Raw genomic sequence first — 19,898 nt, 5'->3', positions numbered from 1 at the left:
GTTTTGAACAAGTTAATATTTTTTTACTTTCACTTTCACTTAGCTAACGAATGCAGCCAGCTAGTTCAGCCTACTCAAACACCCGGCTCAAACAGTGAGGGATGCTATGTTAGCTAGCTGGCTATGGCTATCCAACACTGGAACTTTTCCGGGGCCCGCCGGTGTAACTGCTAAACTGCTTGCTGACTGTACACCGTACTGCATGATTGTAGCGGGTTTACTAACGCATTAGTTCTAGTAGCTATGTTGACGTGAGCTAATATGGTGACAACGATGTAGGCTGTGTGTAGCGGTTATGATATGAAGGTTTGGTTTGGAAAGGTTTTTTCACTTGGTCACAGACAACTGATGTGTTGTGCACTGAAGTCCACAAGTGAAGGGAAAAGGTGAGAGGAGGAGAGCGCGTAGATGTGATAAGGAATTATACAAAGAGCAAAAATGATCATGCTGTTTGTATGAGGCTGCTATGAAAGTGAACTGTATTTGCGTGTGATCAGGGGTGTATTCATTCCACTGAATTTGTTGAAAGACCTTTCTTAAACGGAAGAAAACGGAACGAAACTGGGATAAACATACCTGGATTTGTCCAATAGAAACTCTCATTTGCAACTGTTGGACTTCTGATTACAGCCAAGATCAGCTAGATGCAGGCGGTATTGAATGTGTCACTGTCTGTCACCTTGATTACTCCAATTTTTATCTTGACCTGTGCACCTACGTTGTAAACTTTCATTCATAGGCTAAGTTAGGTTGTAGTAACCTCATGATGGATATAGGGAAGACTTTGTATCATGTAGTTTGAAGTTTGAATTTATTTGTTCTTGGGAGTACAGGAGGGGACTGAGCACGCACCCCTGAGGGGCCCCTGTGTTGAGGATCAGCGTGGCAGACATGTTGTTACCTACCCTTACCAACTGGGGGCAGCCCGTCAGGAAGTCCAGGATCCAGTTGCAGAGGGAGGTGTTTAGACCCAGGGTCCTTAGCTTAGTGATGAGCTTTGAGGGCACTATGGTGTTGAACGCTGAGCTGTAGTCAATGAATAGCATTCTCACGTAGGTGTTCCTCTTGTCCAGGTGGGAAAGGGCAGTGTGGAGTGCAATAGAGATTGCATCATCTGTGGATCTGTTGGGGCGGTATGCAAATTGGAGTGGGTCTAGGGTTTCTGGGATAATGGTGTTGATGTGAGCCATGACCAGCCTTTCAATGCACTTCATGGCTACAGACGTGAGTGCTATGGGTCAGTAGTCATTTAGGCAGGTTATCTTAGTGTCCTTGGGCACAGGGACTATGGTGGTCTGCTTGAAACATGTTGGTATTACAGATTCAGTCAGGGACATGTTGAAAATGTCAGTGAAGACACTTGCCAGTTGGTCAGCACATGCTCGGAGTACACGTCCTGGTAATCCGTCTGGCCCTGCGGCCTTGTGAATGTTGACCTGCTTAAAAGTCTTACTCACATCGGCTACGGAGAGCGTGATCACATAGTCATCCGGAACAGCTGATGCTCTCATGCATGCTTCAGTGTTGCTTGCCTCGAAGCGAACTTAGAAGTGATTTAGCTCGTCAGGTAGGCTTGTGTCACTGGGCAGTTCGCGGCTGTGCTTCCCTTTGTAGTCTGTAATAGTTTTCAAGCCCTGCCACATCCGACGAGCGTCAGAGCTGATGTAGTACAATCCAATCTTAGTCCTGTATTGACTCTTTGCCTGTTTGATGGTTCGTCGGAGGGCATAGCGGGATTTCTTATAAGCTTCCGGGTTAGAGTCCCGCTCCTTGAAAGCAGCAGCTCTACCCTTTAGCTCAGTGCGGATGTTGCCTGTAATCCATGGCTTCTGGTTGGGGTATGTACGTACGGTACTATGGGGATGACGTCATCGATGCACTTATTGATGAAGCCAGTGACTGATGTGGTGTACTCCTCAATGCTATCTGAAGAATCCCAGAACATATTCCAGTCTGTGCTAGCAAAACAGTCCTGTAGCTTAGCATCTGCGTCATCTGACCAATATTTTATTAACAGAGTCACTGGTGCTTCCTGCTTTAGTTTTTGCTTATAAGCAGGAATCAGGAGGATAGAGTTATGGTCAGATTTGCCAAATGGAGGGCGAGGGAGAGCTTAAATATGAATGACAGTCATCCAATATGCTGTAATAGAAATAAGTAAATAAAATAATCGTCCTCCCTCATCTTAAATGCCACATTTTCCTAATTGAAAAGCATTGAAGATAATTGGAATCGGAATTTCAGTGTACTTCCTGAATTGACTGGAATTGAAATGGAATTGACCCCAACCCTGATGGACTGAGATCACCACTGATCCAGATCCTTCCTGTTCTGTCTGCTCTGTTCTGTCCTGGCTGCTAGCCTAATGAGACAGTCTTTCTGACACATTATTGGAGTGGCTCTCCCCGGTTCGGAAATTATCAGAAATCGAGCCAGCGCAAATGTGTAGCGAGAGAGATCAGTACAGTGGGAGTGGCAGAGACAGAGTTTTGTTGCTGAGAATTTTCAGATGAGCTTCTTGATTTCCATAAATTCACTGAAACCCCACACTAACACATGATTATATTAACAGTATTGCACTTTTCATGTATACTTTTGGCCAGCTAATAGCCTAACCACCGATCAAGCAACGTTATGGACTAAACATTCAAATCCTGTTACTGCAGGATTCTTTTGCTGTGACAATGTAGGTAAAATTAAGATCCTACATCTCTACAGGAACACTCAGATGTTATAATGAAGTTATATTTTTTCTCTATCCTCCTGTTTCCATAATCATTTTAACCCATGTTTCCTGCTGGCATTTGAATGCGTTCCATGTCGAGATACTCTGGTGGCGTCCCTGTTACCTGCCATCTCAGTATCTCTTCTCAACAAGATGTGTTCTGGCTGACGAAGCAAGGCACATTTTATCCCTGTTTCTGTCATATTCTCAGCCAGCCAGCAGTGCATAAAATGTACACCAATACAGCCAATTTAGTTGCCAGTCAACAGAGAGCTTAGGAACAGCGCACAGTTGTCTCACGCACTATCTGAGTACTAGTACACATACTTTATGAATACCATTATGGACTCAGTCTGGTGTGGTAATGGCTGATTATCATCTCTCGTTAACTCTTCTAAGTTAGTGAGCCGTGTTCAGGGAATCAACTTGTTTTTCTCAGTGCTTTGCAGAGCCGCATACAAACACACCACAACAACCTACCCCAGCAATAAACACTACCTCCTCTTTATCCCTTCATTCATCCCTCCATCCCACCCTCTCCTCTTCTCCTCCCCATCCATAACCACTATAATCACCCCTCTCCATCCCTCCATCCCACCCTCTCCTCTTCTCCACCCCAGCCATAACCACTAGAATCACCCCTCTCCATCCCTCCATCCCACCCTCTCCTCTTCTCCTCCCCATCCATAACCACTATAATCACCCCTCTCCATCCCACCCTCTCCTCTTCTCCTCCCCATCCATAACCACTATAATCACCCCTCTCCATCCCTCCATCCCACCCTCTCCTCTTCTCCACCCCAGCCATAACCACTAGAATCACCCCCTCTCCATCCCTCCATCCCACCCTCTCCTCTTCTCCTCCCCATCCATAACCACTATAATCACCCCCTCTCCATCCCTCCATCCCACCCTCTCCTCTTCTCCTCCCCATCCATAACCACTATAATCACCCTTCTCCATCCCTCCATCCCACCCTCTCCTCTTCTCCTCCCCATCCATAACCACTATAATCACCCCTCTCCATCCCTCCATCCCACCCTCTCCTCTTCTCCTCCCCACCCATAACCACTATAATCACCCCTCTCCATCCCTCCATCCCACCCTCTCCTCTTCTCCCTCCCCATCCATAACCACTATAATCACCCCTCTCCATCCCTCCATCCCACCCTCTCCTCTTCTCCTCCCCATCCATAACCACTAGAATCACCCCCTCTCCATCCCTCCATCCCACCCTCTCCTCTTCTCCTCCCCATCCATAACCACTATAATCACCCCTCTCCATCCCTCCATCCCACCCTCTCCTCTTCTCCTCCCCATCCATAACCACTAGAATCACCCCCCTCTCCATCCCTCCATCCCACCCTCTCCTCTTCTCCTCCCCATCCATAACCACTAGAATCACCCCCTCTCCATCCCTCCATCCCACCCTCTCCTCTTCTCCTCCCCATCCATAACCACTAGAATCACCCCCTCTCCATCCCTCCATCCCACCCTCTCCTCTTCTCCTCCCCATCCATAACCACTAGAATCACCCCCTCTCCATCCCTCCATCCCACACTCTCCTCTTCTCCTCCCCATCCATAACCACTAGAATCACCCCCTCTCCATCCCTCCATCCCACCCTCTCCTCTTCTCCTCCCCATCCATAACCACTATAATCACCCCTCTCCATCCCTCCATCCCACCCTCTCCTCTTCTCCTCCCCATCCATAACCACTATAATCACCCCTCTCCATCCCTCCATCCCACACTCTCCTCTTCTCCTCCCCATCCATAACCACTAGAATCACCCCCTCTCCATCCCTCCATCCCACCCTCTCCTCTTCTCCTCCCCATCCATAACCACTATAATCACCCCTCTCCATCCCTCCATCCCACCCTCTCCTCTTCTCCTCCCCATCCATAACCACCAGAATCACCTACTCTTTATTCCTTCATCCATTCCTCCATCCCACTCCCTCCTCCTCCACCTCGCCTCCTCCTTTGTTCATGTTGCCGTTTCATCTTGTGAGGATTTGGCCAGATCAAACTTATTATCCTCCTAACTGACTCACTACACCCACCTCCCCTCCTTAACCAAGATGTGTGTGTGTGTGTGTGTGTGTGTGTGTGTGTGTGTGTGAGAGAGAGAGAGAGGGAGTGAGTGAGTGACAGTGTGATCCACCTCATGGTTATGACCAGACAGTAGGCACTCTTTTGACCAACTCATTTCTAAACCCTGCTGTGCTCTCCATCTCTGTTCTTTCCTTTCATTCTTTCTGCTCTGTTCCATTCTGTTATTTTATTCTGACTGAATATCATGCAAAATGCTGTTTTCATTTGAATTCAATTCAATATGGCTCTATGCACACTTCTCAAGGACAGCTTTGTCAGTAAAATCACTAGTTTCATGTTAATGTGTGTTTGTTCTGAGAGTATTGACTTCAGCGATCATTTCTGTGCTGCCCTTACAAGTTACTCTGCATTTTCAGCATTGAGTCTAATCCCATCCTCCTCTCTCTCTCTCTCTCTCTCTCTCTCTCTCTCTCTCTCTCTCTCTCTCTCTCTCTCTCTCTCTCTCTCTCTCTCTCTCTCTCTCTCTCTCTCTCTCTCTCTCTCTCTCTCAATTTCTCTCTCTCTCTCTCTCTCTCAATTTCTCTCTCTCTCTCAATTTCTCTCTCTCTCCATCGATTTTTCTCCCTTCAACTTCCTACTTCCTCTCTTATCTCTCTGTTGACACCTACCCTACACACACACACTCTCAGTGGAGGTTACTCATAGTTTCCGTACTGTGTATACCTGCAAGACTGGCAGCAGCTGCCACAGATTGGATTTACAGGTGAGGAGGGACAGAGGAGAGAAAGAGAGAGACAGAGACAGCGTGAAAGAAAGAGAGTGGAGAGAGAAGCAAGCTGGTAGAGAGAAGAGGTGCAATGTTACAGATCTGATTGACTCCCTCAAATATACCTTTCCTATGAAGGAGCAGATATTTGATTTAATGTGTATGGTGTGTGTGTGTATGCTCAGAATACTCAATAGAGGGGTGTGTGTGTGTGTGTGTGCGCAGAGTCACTGTAGTGATCTCATGCCCCTCAACGCTGAATGCTGCTGTGGTAAAATACCTTTAAGTTGTTGTATTTGTAAGCCATACTGTAACAAACTATCCATGTCATTCTAGGCCTTCCCTATGGATGCGTCCCACATGGCACCTTATTCCCTATAGAGTACCACAGTATGAGTCATAATACCCATAAAACCTAGCGGTCAAACAGGGAAATGGTTCCAATCATTTTTTCCACCATTGATTTTCCCCATAGTGGATTTTAGAAGTCACCTTGTCTGAGAGAGATTTACATGGTTATCAAAATGTCACGCCAGGGTAAGCCTACACAAAACACAGTCCTTATTTGAAGTGTTTCTAAAATCCCCTATGGGAAAAATTAATGGTGGAAAAATTATTGGAACCATTTCCCTGTTTGACTGCTAGGTTTTATGGATATTATGACACCTCTCACCCATGTCCCTCAGAAAACAGCAAATGATTCATGACTGTGAGGTTGATTTGAGAATAAAGTAGCTGAAATTACATTAGTTTGTCATTATTGAGTTTCCTCTTGGGGACATAGTCTGTGTTGGGGTTGTGTTATTAGTTCGGATGTGATCAGTATGTCTGTCTGTGTCTGATATAGACTCTGATATCTACATTTCCTGTTAACATCACTGAGTCGTGTCTCTGTCTGTGCTGTATTCTGCCTCTGTGGAGTTCTGTCTGTATTCTCCTCTAGGGTCACTGAGAGTGTGTTAATAACTCTGTATCAGTAACTGTCTAGAGTCTGTTGTCTGTGTATCTGCTATGGTCTACTTATCTGTGTCTGTAACTGACCCTGTGTGTCTGTGTCTCTCTCTGTAGGATCTGTCACTGTGAAGGAGATGATGACAGCCCGCTGATAACACCGTGCCACTGTACGGGCAGCCTGCGCTTCGTCCACCAGGCGTGCCTGCAGCAGTGGATCAAGTCCTCGGACACACGCTGCTGTGAACTCTGCAAGTACGAGTTCATCATGGAGACCAAGCTCAAACCCCTGCGCAAGGTGAGACTGAAGGTGTATTTGTGTTTGTGTTTGTGTGTGTGTGTGTGCATACTACACTCATTCTATTCTAGTTCTACATTCCCAGAGATGACTGTGACCAGAACATGCAGATGTGAATCCCACTCGAAGACACTGACAAGACAGAAAGCTGTTTTAATTATCTAATACTGATAAGAGTAGCGTGACATTGGGTTTTCGGCTTTGAAGAAGATTTCAGAAGACAATCTGGAGGTTGCAATTGGATTCGAGTGGTTTTGACATGATACAATCTTATTTAAGGCATTTATCAATCTTTAACGCTTCCAGATTCAACATTTTTATTAAAATGTCCTCCCTCCTCCTCCACCCTCCTCCTCCACCCTCCTCCTCCTCGTCCTCTCTCCTCCTCCACCCTCCTCCTCCTCGTCCTCCCTCCTCCTCCACCCTCCTCCTCCACCCTCCTCCTCCACCCTCGTCCTCCTCGTCCTCCCTCCTCCTCCACCCTCCTCCTCTCTCCTCCTCCACCCTCGTCCTCCACCCTCGTCCTCCTCGTCCTCTCTCCTCCTCCTCGTCCTCCCTCCTCCTCCACCCTCCTCCTCCACCCTCCTCCTCCTCCCTCCTCCTCCACCCTCGTCCTCCTCGTCCTCTCTCCTCTCCATCAGGATGAAGTGTCTTTATTATCTGCCCTCTGTTCCTCTCCGTAAATGTTGCATTATTCAGGAAGAACTAGCCACGGTGCCAGGGTATTGGTTTATAGGAATGGCACACTGGGATCTATAGTCAGTGAAGACTGAGATCTATACCTAGACTGAGATCTATACTGGGATCTATACCAGAGAAGGCCACTTTCCCTCCTATTCTCTAATTTGTCGTCTCCCTGTTCTATATTCTGTCATCCCTCTCTTCTCTCATCTCTCCCTTTCCTCCTTTTATCGAATCAATGCCAGAAACCAAAGCGGAAAAATAAATTGTGGCCATTGACCTTTCATTTCATGCTTGTCATAAAGAATTTCAAAGCATGTCGACATCTATGAAGGTTATTGAGAGATTGCATCTGATATTCAGAGGTATAATGTAGCAAAACCTTTTATCAATATGTATTTGACTGTGACCATTGATTTAAATGGGTTTCATGGATCAATAAAGAAACAGTCCAGTGTGTTGGATCTATAAGAGGTCTAACGATGTGGTTGAGTAGTACTGGACAGCTGATAAATAGTTAACCACCATCAGTGTGTAACTGAATGATCCACATAACACTGACTGAATGATGGCCATAAAATATTTAGCACTCAGTTTAAGCAGCTTCTGAAGAGGGCCATGCGAGCACTTTCTGCCAGACTGCTCATAGTCCATTGATGGTCAATCGCCCAAACCCTGTCCGAGAGAACACAATGGAGTCTTTAAGTGTGTGTGTGTGTGTGTGTGTGTATCTGATTTGACCTCTTTTGTTTTTTCTCTTTCCCTCCCTCCTCTATTTCTCTCAGTGGGAGAAGCTCCAGATGACGTCTAGTGAGAGGAGGAAGATCATGTGTTCTGTGACGTTCCATGTCATCGCCATAACCTGCGTGGTGTGGTCCCTCTACGTGCTGATCGACCGCACTGCAGATGAGATCAGAGCAGGTCACCACAGGCACCAAAACCACCACAACACCCCTCAGAATGGACACTACACACGGCATACCCTTCAATACTTTCACTGCATGGCAAAAACACCATTACACCCCTCACTCAATACAGTCATAACATGCCAAAAACACCACAACACAATACAAAACTCTAGTACAGTACAACATCACTCACACACACACACATATACACACTCTCTCTCTCTAGGTAGCCTAGCAGTTAAGAGAGTTGGGCCAGTAACTGAAAGGTCGCTGGTTCGAATCCCAGAGCCGGCAAGGTGAATTTTTTTTGCTGTTCTGCCCCTGAGCAAGGCAGTTAACCCCAACAACAACTGCTCCACGGGCGCGGATGATGTGGACGTCAATTAAACCAGCCCCCCCACACCTCTCTGATTCAGAGGGGTTGGGTTAAATGCAGAAGACACATTTCGGTTGAATGCGTTCAGTTGTGCAACTGACTAGGTATCACCTTTCCCTACTCTCGGGTCAGGCCCGTTCATGCAGATTGAAATGTTGTGTTGATCATTGTAAATAGTACAGTCAGTGTTTATTTGATATTTATTTGTAATAATGAGTCAATACCCACTGTATCTCTCTCTTTCTCTCTCTCTTATTACAAGTAATTTGGTAGCCAGCACTCTAAGCATGGTGCAAGACAGTTAGGACTGTTTTTCTGGGTCTGTTAAAGAGCAACTGAAGGCATTAAACAACTTCTCCGGTAGAAAACGTTCTACAGTGAGGGAAAAAAGTATTTGATCCCCTGCTGATTTTGTACGTTTGCCCACTGACAAAGACATGATCAGTCTATAATTTTAATGGTAGGTTTATTTGAACAGTGAGAGACAGAATAACAACAAAGAAATCCAGAAAAACGCATGTCAAAAATGTTATACATTGATTTGCATTTTAATGAGGGAAATAAGTATTTGACCCCTCTGCAAAACATGACTTAGTACTTGTTGGCAAAACCCTTGTTGGCAATCACAGAGGTCAGACGTTTCTTGTAGTTGGCCACCAGGTTTGCACACATCCCAGGAGGGATTTTGTTCCACTCCTCTTTGTAGATCTTCTCCAAGTCATTAAGGTTTTGAGGCTGACGTTTGGCAACTCGAACCTTCAGCTCCCTCCACAGATTTTCTATGGGATTAAGGTCTGGAGACTGGCTAGGCCACTCCAGGACAATGTGCTTCTTCTTGAGCCACTCCTTTGTTGCCTTGGCCATGTGTTTTGGGTCATTGTCATGCTGGAATACCCATCCACGACCCATTTTCAATGCCCTGGCTGAGGGAAGGAGGTTCTCGCCCAAGATTTTACGGTACATGGCCCCGTCCATCGTCCCTTTGATGCGGTGAAGTTGTCCTGTCCCCTTAGCAGAAAAACACCCCCAAAGCATAATGTTTCCACCTCCATGTTTGACAGTGGGGATGGTGTTCTTGGGGTCATAGGCAGCATTCCTCCTCCTCCAAACACTTTCACCCAGTTCTCCTCTGAATCATTCAGATGTTCATTGGCAAACTTCAGACGGGCCTGTATATGTGCTTTCTTGAGCAGGGGGACCTTGCGGGTGCTGCAGGATTTCAGTCCTTCACGGCGTAATGTGTTACCAATTGTTTTCTTGGTGACTATGGTCCCAGCTGCCTTGAGATCATTGACAAGATCCTCCCGTGTAGTTCTGTGTGGTCCTCTGTAGCTCAGCTGGTAGAGCACGGCGCTTGTAATGCCAGGGTAGTGGGTTCGATCCCCGGGACCACCCATACACAAAAATGTATGCACGCATGACTGTAAGTCGCTTTGGATAAAAGCGTCTGCTAAATGGCATATTATTATTATTTATTATTCTGGGCTGATTCCTCACCGTTCTCATGATCATTGCAACTCCACGAGGTGAGATCTTGCATGGAGCCCCAGGCCGAGGGAGATTGACAGATCTTTTGTGTTTCTTCCATTTGCGAATAATCACACCAACTGTTGTCACCTTCTCACCAAGCTGCTTGGCGATGGTCTTGTAGCCCATTCCAGCCTTGTGTAGGTCTACAATCTTGTCCCTGACATCCTTGGAGAGCTCTTTGGTCTTGGCCATGGTGGAGAGTTTGGAATCTGATTGATTGATTGCTTCTGTGGACAGGTGTCTTTTATACAGGTAACAAGCTGAGATTAGGAGCACTCCCTTTAAGAGTGTGCTCCTAATCTCAGCTCGTTACCTGTATAAAAGACACCTGGGAGCCAGAAATCTTTCTGTTTGAGAGGGGGTCAAATACGTATTTCCCTCATTAAAATGCAAATCAATTTATAACATTTTTGACATGCGTTTTTCTGGATTTTTTTGTTGTTATTCTGTCTCTCACTGTTCAAATAAACCTACCATTAAAATTTTGACTGATCATTTCTTTGTCAGTGGGCAAACATACAAAATCAGCAGGGGATCAAATACTTTTTTCCCTCACTGTATGTGGCATCGATATTAATCAGAAACATTTATTCTAGTGTGAAATTGACTACAAAGTGTAAATAGGATAATTTTGGTCATAAAGTCAGTCTCATTCAAAACAGAGATTTGCGAGATAAAATGGTATGTCACGAATGAAGGGTACCGTAAAACAGTTTTCCTTTGGTTGGGTTTATTTCAATCCTGCCCACAGCTGGCAGCACCCAAGTAATCATCAATTCGGAGAGCATCTGCATGCGACCCGATCGTAATGCCTGACATTTGATATCCCTATGGGGCTAGTTAGGGAACATCAGTAAATTACACAATGTACATATTTTAAAATGTCAATAGCTCCAAATTTCAAGGACTTAAAAACCTCAAACCAACTCTAAATTGTAGAATTAATATACAAATATTGAAAGCATCTAATAAGACAACTAAAAGGAATGCAACATGAAAATTCTGTTCCATTTACATTGTGTCATTTATTGACGGTCCCTAACTATCCCCATAGATAGGCTATCCAAAGTCAAACCAGTTTTGCCACGGTCACACACCAGCCGGCTGAAACTAATTGGCGAAAGAAGTTGGCTAGCTTGCTAGCTAGTCTTGGCTACTTCCAGACACAAGACCTGGTTAGACTGTTTCAAGTTATCTAGAAGGGTGAGTGACTGTAACTGTGCACTGTTTTGGCAGTTAAAAGACAAACACTTCCCACGCTCGAACACACACAAGAGACACCCACATCAAAGCACGCCTCCAAAACCCAAATCTCATTCTGTCGCATTTCCTAATGAGGAGAATTGAAACCAAGGCTAAATCAGGAAGTTCAGCGTCCCTTTAAGCAGTTATTGTACTGCTAGAGAGAGTGTGTGGGGTGTGGGGGGGGACCACTCTCTTTTCACCAGTGTAAGTGAATAAGGAGTATAAGTGCATGGTAAATTGAGTTATAAACTCTCTACCCTCTCTCTGTCTATCTGTCTATCACTGGTAATACATTGTAATGGCAATCTCTTCACCCATGCAGCCGGAAGAATCCCAGGTAAACCTTTCACCTTTGACCTTTAACAATGTTTTATGTAATTTTATGTGAGACTGGGCTTTGGTGTAGAGGGCTTTTTCTAATTTAATCTTTCCTTGATTCCTGTCATCTTCCCTCCTTGCACTCAATCCAGCACTGACTTTGCTGATAGCGACTTTATTGAGGAAAAGTTGTACTTACTGTACTATGACTGTGGTTGTCTTACCTAGCTACCTTAAGGTGAATGCACAAACTGTAAGTTGCTCTGGATAAGAGTGTCTACTAAAATGTAAAATGTTTTTAAAACGCATTGGAGAAGGCAAGTGTGGAGGGACCTTCGACCTTCTTCTCCAATCTGTTTGGGAAGGAGGTGAGGAGATAGGACGCAAGGAATTGCAGAAAGACGAATTGAGATAGAGTCTAGTTCCTGTTCCTCCTTCCTACATGACCCTCTCTCCTCCCCTTTCTTTACTCTCCTCTCCATGCTAGAACTGATCTATTTATTTCACCCTCCATCATCTCTTATAGCATCTGCATCCTTGATAAGCATATATCTATTTATGTGACCGTTGGCAATGTATTTGACATGTCTCACTCTTTCTCCCCCCCTCTTCTAACCCTAACCCCAGGTATCCTGGAGTGGCCATTCTGGACCAAGCTGGTGGTGGTGGCCATCGGCTTCACGGGCGGCCTGGTCTTCATGTACGTCCAGTGTAAAGTCTACATCCAGCTGTGGCGGAGACTCAAGGCCTACAACCGGGTGATCTATGTCCAGAACCGCCCGGAGACGTGTAAAAAGCAGGTGTTCGAGAAGCTGCCCCTCATGGAGCCCAGTTTGGAGCACAAGGAGGCTCTGGCCCCCACCCAGTCTGACACAAACTCCTCCCAGTACACAGAGGATTACAGTATGGAAGTGCTACATGTCTGACCAACATATTACTGATGTGCACACACCATTTGACTGACATATACTGATACACAGGCACACTGTGTCTGACCGACATTTACACACGCACAGGGACACATCATGTCTGACCAACATACAAACACACACACACACACGAGCACACAGAGTAAAAAACACAAAACACACAGACATACATAAGATTATAATATGGTGGTTCTACTGAGGTGTGACCACCCACCACCACCCTGCCCCCACCATCCCCACACAGTCTGAGACAGTATGGACCAGTCCCCTCCCCTCTCCCAGGACTAGACCTCCTTCACTGGGGCCCCGAAGAGCCCATAGACCCCTCTATATACACACATCTCTGGGGGAACAGGACTGAAACAGATGAACTCATTCGGCTCCAGAGGTTTCAGTGTTTCTGTTGAGCTGTTTGTTGCTTTGTTTGTTTGGTTTATTTGTTTTACTTCCTGTGAATCATGAGCTAAACCATCATGGATCAGTGTGTAGCGCCACCGTATCTCTGGAATATTCTAGAACATTCTGGAACATTGAACATTCCAACTACTGCCACCGTACTGCTTTCGTCCGAGAGCCCGCTAAGGCCCGCTCCCCGCCTCTCTGAGTTTGGGTCTGTACTGGTTTGGACTGGATCTGACTGGATTGTACTGAATCTGACCATGCATTGAAGCACTTTTTGGTTCCTACCAACACTCCTCTCAACCCTCTTCTCTTTTAATATGAATAAATTACTTTATAGTATATCCCAGCAAGCAGGGGACGTCCTAAGCAACGTTGCCATTAGGTCCCTTTTAGGGTTTTGGCGTTCTGAGAACGTTCCACTGGCGTTCTGAGAACGTTCTAGGAATATTAAAAATATGACATGAACCTCTGGACGATAAGGGGACGTTCAGAACAGAGCCCAGTTTGGTTGTAGTATAACGTTATAATAAGGTAATTTGATATCCACTAGGGAACTTTACAAATAGGTTCCTATTTGGTTCTGATTACCGGGAAGTAGACAAAACCTCCACAGGACCATGACACAACGTTCTGACGACTTTAGGATACCATTTCCTGACGTTCCGGGGACGTCCTAAAGACACATTTTTGTTTACAAGGATAAGTGTAGGAAATTATACAGCAAGAAATAGGACGATTTGTGAAAAAATCCCTTGTTTTATATTTGACATTTCTGTCCCACACACATACCTGCCCTCCCTTGGATGGAAATCGAGGAAAGCAATGAATGATGGAGGGGGAATGGAATTCTGTCGAAATGATCATTGCACTTTTCACTTAACACTGAAAGTAATGCTAAATATGGCCTACTGGTTATTCAAGCCCTGTGGTTTTTGATACAACCAAAACACAATGTTGGGATAACATCAGATCCAGCCATCCACCTGACATTACCTCCCTCTACCATAAGAACTCTCTGAAGGCTCTGAGAATGTAACATTTTTAAAAGCATTTTCTACAAACCATTCCATCACAGGAAATTGCTAGATAATCTCCCATGTCAGTCAGCATCATAACATGACCTTTGGAAAAACCAACCAATCTGTCATGTTTTTTCTATTGTGCGAATGACACAGTACTTGTGGTATTCCATGTGCAGTTTTTAATAATAATAATCTGTTGTTACTTATGTTTGTGTAATCATGGGTTCTATGATGCCTTGAGGAAGCTACAGCCTGCTATATTTAGACTGTTCTCTTCTCATCCTCCTCCCCAGGCCTATTGACTTCTCTGATCAAACTAATAATGATAATGCAGATGGGATGATTAAAATCCTCATTTACATAAGATTATATTAATTTGATCACTGGCTGTTTATTTTCATCCAATGATATACAGAGGCAGTAAGAGATAGGAGACAGGGCCTGTTATCATTATTATGAGAGGCCCTGTGAGACAATACTGAGCCTATTTTTACTATGGTGATCTTGGGTGGGTTATACTGTAGCATGTCTTTTTGGTTTAGTTTTACACATACAGTCAGTCAGTGAGACTCAGGTGAGCGAGAGACAAACACCTGATACGGAGACCCGCGACAGAACATACATTTTTCAGTCGAGCTAAATTCTCTGTTGCACAGTCAGACAGCCTCCCGTTTCCAACCACGATAACTCTGATGTGTTACGTTACAACGATCAGTCCCTTACCCACCTGTTGTTTCACAAATTATTATTATGTAAAATAAAAATAAAAATAAATAAAAAACGTTATGTATCGTTCTTTCTCACATCTGGCATAATGAGGCTTTGATTAGACACATTTGTAAATTTCTCAATTTCAGTCCAGATAATGTTTTCTAAAGTAACATCTGATGGCTTCTCTCCATATGTTGACAATAAAGACACTGTTTCACTGAGTCAAATGCCTTGTTGTCATCAATGGCTTCTCTCCAGTAAAGCAGTTGCCATATGTTGACAATGGAGACACTGTTTCACATGTGTTGTCAGTCAGATGCAATGGTGTAAAGTACTTAAGTAAAATTACTTTAAAGTACTACTTAAGTATTTTGGGGGGGGGGTATCTGTACTTTACTATTTATATTTGTGACAACTTTTACTCCACTACATTCCTAAAGAAAATATGTATATTTTACTCCCATACCTTTTCCCTGACAACCAAAAGTAGTCGTTACATTTCAAATGCTCAGGCAGGACAGCAATATGGTTGTCATCCCTACTGCCTCTGATCTGGCAGTCTCACTAAACAAAAATACTGCGTTTATTAACTGTCTGAGTGTTGGAGTGTGCCCCTGTCTGTTTGTAAATTTGCTTAATATAATACATTTTATTTAAAGCATTTACTTTTACTCAAGTATGAAAAAGGAGTACCTTTTTTTTACCACTGTACTGAAGTACATTTAAAACCAGATACTTATAGACTTTTACTCAAGTAGTATTTTACTGGGTGACTGACTTTTACTTGAGTTATTTTCTATTAAGGTATCTTTACTTTCACTCAAGTATGACAATTAAGTACTTTTTCCACCACTGGTCAAATGTAACTTGGTAAGAGTCTAATATAATGTAAAATTCAAGCTGCACAGAAATGCAAGAACATGATTTCTTAACTTCATTACAATACTGTAAAACAAAATGCAGAGCATGACAGAACCAAGCATGACAGAACATGAACTATTGCAAAGAAGTTTGGGGGTAAAGAGCTGATTGGGTCGCCATCTAGTGTTGGGAGTAGGGAAATGCAATCTAAACAGGGGAGTTGTGGCTTTCTCAAGGCAGCACTATGTTTTGGGCTTACAGTCTGTTGTGTAAGTGCTTTTGTATCTGTGGGAGAACAGCATTGCCAGGGTCCTCTCGGGCCCTATACCGCCATTCCAGCAACAACGGTGTTTTTGATACCGTTGGAAATATACACATGTCAACAACAACAACAGAGGTCCAACCAAAGCCGGCGTCCATGACACTTCTACTGTACGATGACGACAAACAAAACAAAAATCAGCATAGTTCTTTCAACATCTGTATTTCCTGTAATGTAAAGCTCCATTTTATTCTCTAATTTGTAAAAGTCAGGTTTAGAGTTGTGGGTTGTGTAGTATTTGAGAAGCATGTTTGATAAGGGCCTCATGTTTCTCAGAACCACACATAGATATGTATTAATACATATTATTGTTGTATTATATCTGTGGACACAGTCCCAATGTACAGTGTACATTTTAGGACACCCTCACACAGTCCCCAAGACACTCAGTACGATTAGACAGAAAAAGTGCAATTACCTTAGTTGACCTGGTCAATTCTCTAGTACTGTCGCCGTTTCTCATCCAGAGCTTCACTCTCTAGATACAATATTTCTTAAATTGTTTGTGTTGTATTTATATTTGCATCAAAAGATACCCCTTCAAATTGTGATTTTATGCAACTAACACTATCAGTATCCAATTCCAGACATGAGCTATTTGAGCTTTCTCCATGGAAACCAATTCCACTGTCTTTTCTTCTGTACGTGACTTTCTCACACTGTCCTGGTTATTGTCAGAGGCAAGAGTGTTTGAGAGGGCTAGACTTAATACAGTGAGGCCAGCATTCAAACTGCACTGCACTGCGCTTGACTTTTAAAGGTAATTTACGCTTCAGTTGTCATCTATAGTTCTACCCCTATAAGATATTCAGCCAGCTTTTATCACCACTGCTTTTACCTGATGAATACAATGGATCCAAATGATCAATGCTTTTATTGTATTCAGATAAATATTCAAATGTACATTATTGATAAATTAATTTAAATTATTGATTTTTGATTATGTATAACTGGCTCCTATAATTGTATTTTTGATAGAAGAGACTTGTTGATATTGACCCTTCATGGTTCTTTACATTTTTTACCTTAAGACATTTACGGACAGGGCTTTGCTTAGCTACATGATGAGAACAGTTTTTATTGCTAAGCTCTATAATAATGTGGTAATGTTATTGTGGTAATGTGGTACGGTCTCAAAATTCCGGCAACTTTACCCTAAAATTCCCAGGTTTTCCAGATGTCACGGTTGAAAGATTCCACCTCATAATAATAATAACCCTCGTTGTGATGAGAAAGTGTTACTTGCATAAAACTACAGTGCTTTACTACTGACTCGACTTGAACATACAAGACTGTTTCCCTCCTTCAAATATCATTCTACAAGTTTGTCTGTGAGTTTACCTATGAATAGTAACTGTAAAGAATTATAAAATAAAAAAGTACTTATGTTTTTGAAAATAAATATTGATGTGTTTTCATTTGTTTAATTCCCCATGTCTGAACAAAGTATGTAGAATGAAAAACCAACCAAATAAAAATGAAAACCTAATTGTCTTATTTAGTTTTAGCTACTGGACATGCTTATACTTTCATCGTCACCAAAAGTTTTTCACTACTATAAGGAGAAATAGACAATACAATGTTGAGCATTTGAAATGTACACCAATGAAGTTTAATAGATAGTGGCTTACGAAAGTATTCACCCCCCTTGGCATTTTTCCTATTTTGTTGCCTTACAACCTGGAATTAAAATGGATTCTTTGGGGGTTTGTATCATTTGATTTACACAACATGCCTACCACTTTGAAGATACAAAATATTTTTTCTTGTGAAACTGTTTGGAGAGCTCCTTGGTCTTCATGGTGCCGCTTGCTTGGTGGTGCCCCTTTCTTAGTGGTGTTGCAGACTCTGGGGCCTTTCAGAACAGGTGTATATATACTGAGATCATGTGACATATCATCTGACACTTAGATTGCACACAGGTGGACTTTATTTAACTAATTATGTGACTTCTGAAGGTAATTGGTTGCACCAGATCTTATTTAGGGGCTTCATAGCAAAGGGGGTGAATACATATGCACGCACCACTTTTCCGTTATTTATTTTTTAGAATTGTTTGAAACAAGTTATTTTTTTCATTTCACTTCACTAATTTGGACTATTTTGTGTATGTCCATTACATGAAATCCAAATAAAAATCAATTTAAATTACAGATTGTAATGCAACAAAATAGGAAAAACGGCAAGGGGGATGAATACTTTTGCTAGGCACTGTAAATCCACATTATTTAAATGTGGGACTGTCTGTAGAAATTGCTAGCAAAAAAGTTGAATGGCATCAGTGGGTATGTGCTTATCATAACAAACGATACATACAGCACAGTATGTAAGAAACAACACCATAAATGACTGTTCACAATACACTGAGTATACAAAACATTGGGAACACCTTCCCAATATTTAGTTGTACCCCCTTTTGCCCTCAGAACAGCCTCAATTGTCAGGGCATGGACTCTCAACTTTGTCTCAGAGCATTTTCTTAAAAACTGCATTGTTGGTTAAGGGCTTGTGAGTAAGCATTTCACCGTAAGGCATTGTTGTATTCGGCGCATGTGGCAAATAACATTTGATTTGATTTTATGTTGTATTGTGGTCCTCTGTAGCTCAGCTGGTAGAGCACGGTGCTTGTAACGCCAAGGTAGTGGGTTCGATCCCCGGGACCACCTATACACAAAAAATGTATGCACACATGACTGTAAGTCACTTTGGATAAAAGCGTCTGCTAAATGGCATATTATATTATATTATATTATTATTATTCTGTATGTAAATCCAAGACATACTCTATTTAGTATGATATGTTACATTTCGTATGGTATGTATTAATTTGTGGATGTCCCATTTTGTATGATATGTTACGAATTATAATTTGTATTATATGTTACGAATTTGCTAAATGTACAATATGTTACAAATTTGCAAAACGTACAATATGTTTTGTATTTGAAAAACGTATGATATGTTACGAATTCTAGCTAGGTGCTAACGTTAGCTAGGCTAGGGGTTAGGGTTAAGTTTAGGAGTTGGGTTAGGAGAAGGGTTAGCTAAAAGGGTTAAGGTTAGGGGAAGGGTTGGCTAACATGCTAAGTAGTTGCAAAGTAGCTAAAAAATAGTAAGTAGTTGGAAAGTTGCTAAAATGCTAAAGTAGTGCGATTCGAACTAGCAACCTTTGGGTTGCTAGAGGTTTGTGTAATACATCCACCCCGACCAACCACCCTACTTTCGTTTTTGCCTTAAGTAACCATCTGTCTTATGTAACCATAGCAAACGTAACGTATCATACTAAATGGAGTGTTTCATATTTATGTACAGAATAATACGAAATGCTCTGAGACCAGGTTGGGATTCTACAAGGGGTCGAAAGCATTCTACAGGGATGCTGGCCCATGTTGACTCCAATGCTTCCCACAGTTGTGTTAAGTTGGCTGGATGTCCTTTGGGTGGTGGTTTATTCTTGATACACAGGGGAAACTGTTGAGTGTGAAAAACCCAGCAGCGTTGCAGTTCTTGACACAAACCGGTGCGCCTGGCACCTACTACCATACCCCGTTCAAAGGCACTTAAATCTTTTGAAGTGCCTTTGAATGGCACACATACATATACCATGCCTCAATTGTCTCAAGGCTTAACAATCCTTATTTAACCTGTCTCTTCCCCTTCATCTGCACTGATTGAAGTGGATTTAACAAGTGACATCAATAAGGGATCATATCTTTCACCTGGATTCACCAGGTCAGTCTGTCATGGAAAGAGCAGGTGTTCCTAATGTTTTGTAAACTCAGTGTATATCAGACT

The 19,898-nt window shown here is 43.1% G+C and overlaps 1 protein-coding gene across 4 annotated transcripts in view; it reads left to right on the top strand.

The window, feature by feature from the left end:
- The window catches only part of LOC121574593 (E3 ubiquitin-protein ligase MARCHF8), a 139,174-nt gene extending 124,179 nt beyond the window's left edge, over positions 1-14,995 (top strand). For 2 of the 4 annotated variants that reach the window (XM_041887156.1, XM_041887165.1), the window contains 4 exons: positions 6,618-6,798; positions 8,265-8,400; positions 11,861-11,875; positions 12,484-14,995. In XM_041887156.1, the coding sequence (XP_041743090.1) occupies positions 6,618-6,798; positions 8,265-8,400; positions 11,861-11,875; positions 12,484-12,782 (631 nt within the window). In that variant the 3' untranslated portion in view covers positions 12,783-14,995. The remainder of the gene's footprint in view (positions 1-6,617; positions 6,799-8,264; positions 8,401-11,860; positions 11,876-12,483) is intronic. The other 2 variants (XM_041887168.1, XM_041887159.1) reach the window with 1 other exon arrangement.
- The last annotated feature ends 4,903 nt before the right edge of the window (positions 14,996-19,898 follow it).

Source organism: Coregonus clupeaformis, unplaced genomic scaffold (assembly GCF_020615455.1).
Source record: "Coregonus clupeaformis isolate EN_2021a unplaced genomic scaffold, ASM2061545v1 scaf0176, whole genome shotgun sequence".
NCBI classification, from domain to species: domain Eukaryota; kingdom Metazoa; phylum Chordata; class Actinopteri; order Salmoniformes; family Salmonidae; genus Coregonus; species Coregonus clupeaformis.
The sequence above is the reverse complement of the archived record's forward strand: the minus strand, read 5'-3'. Positions and strand labels throughout refer to the sequence as shown.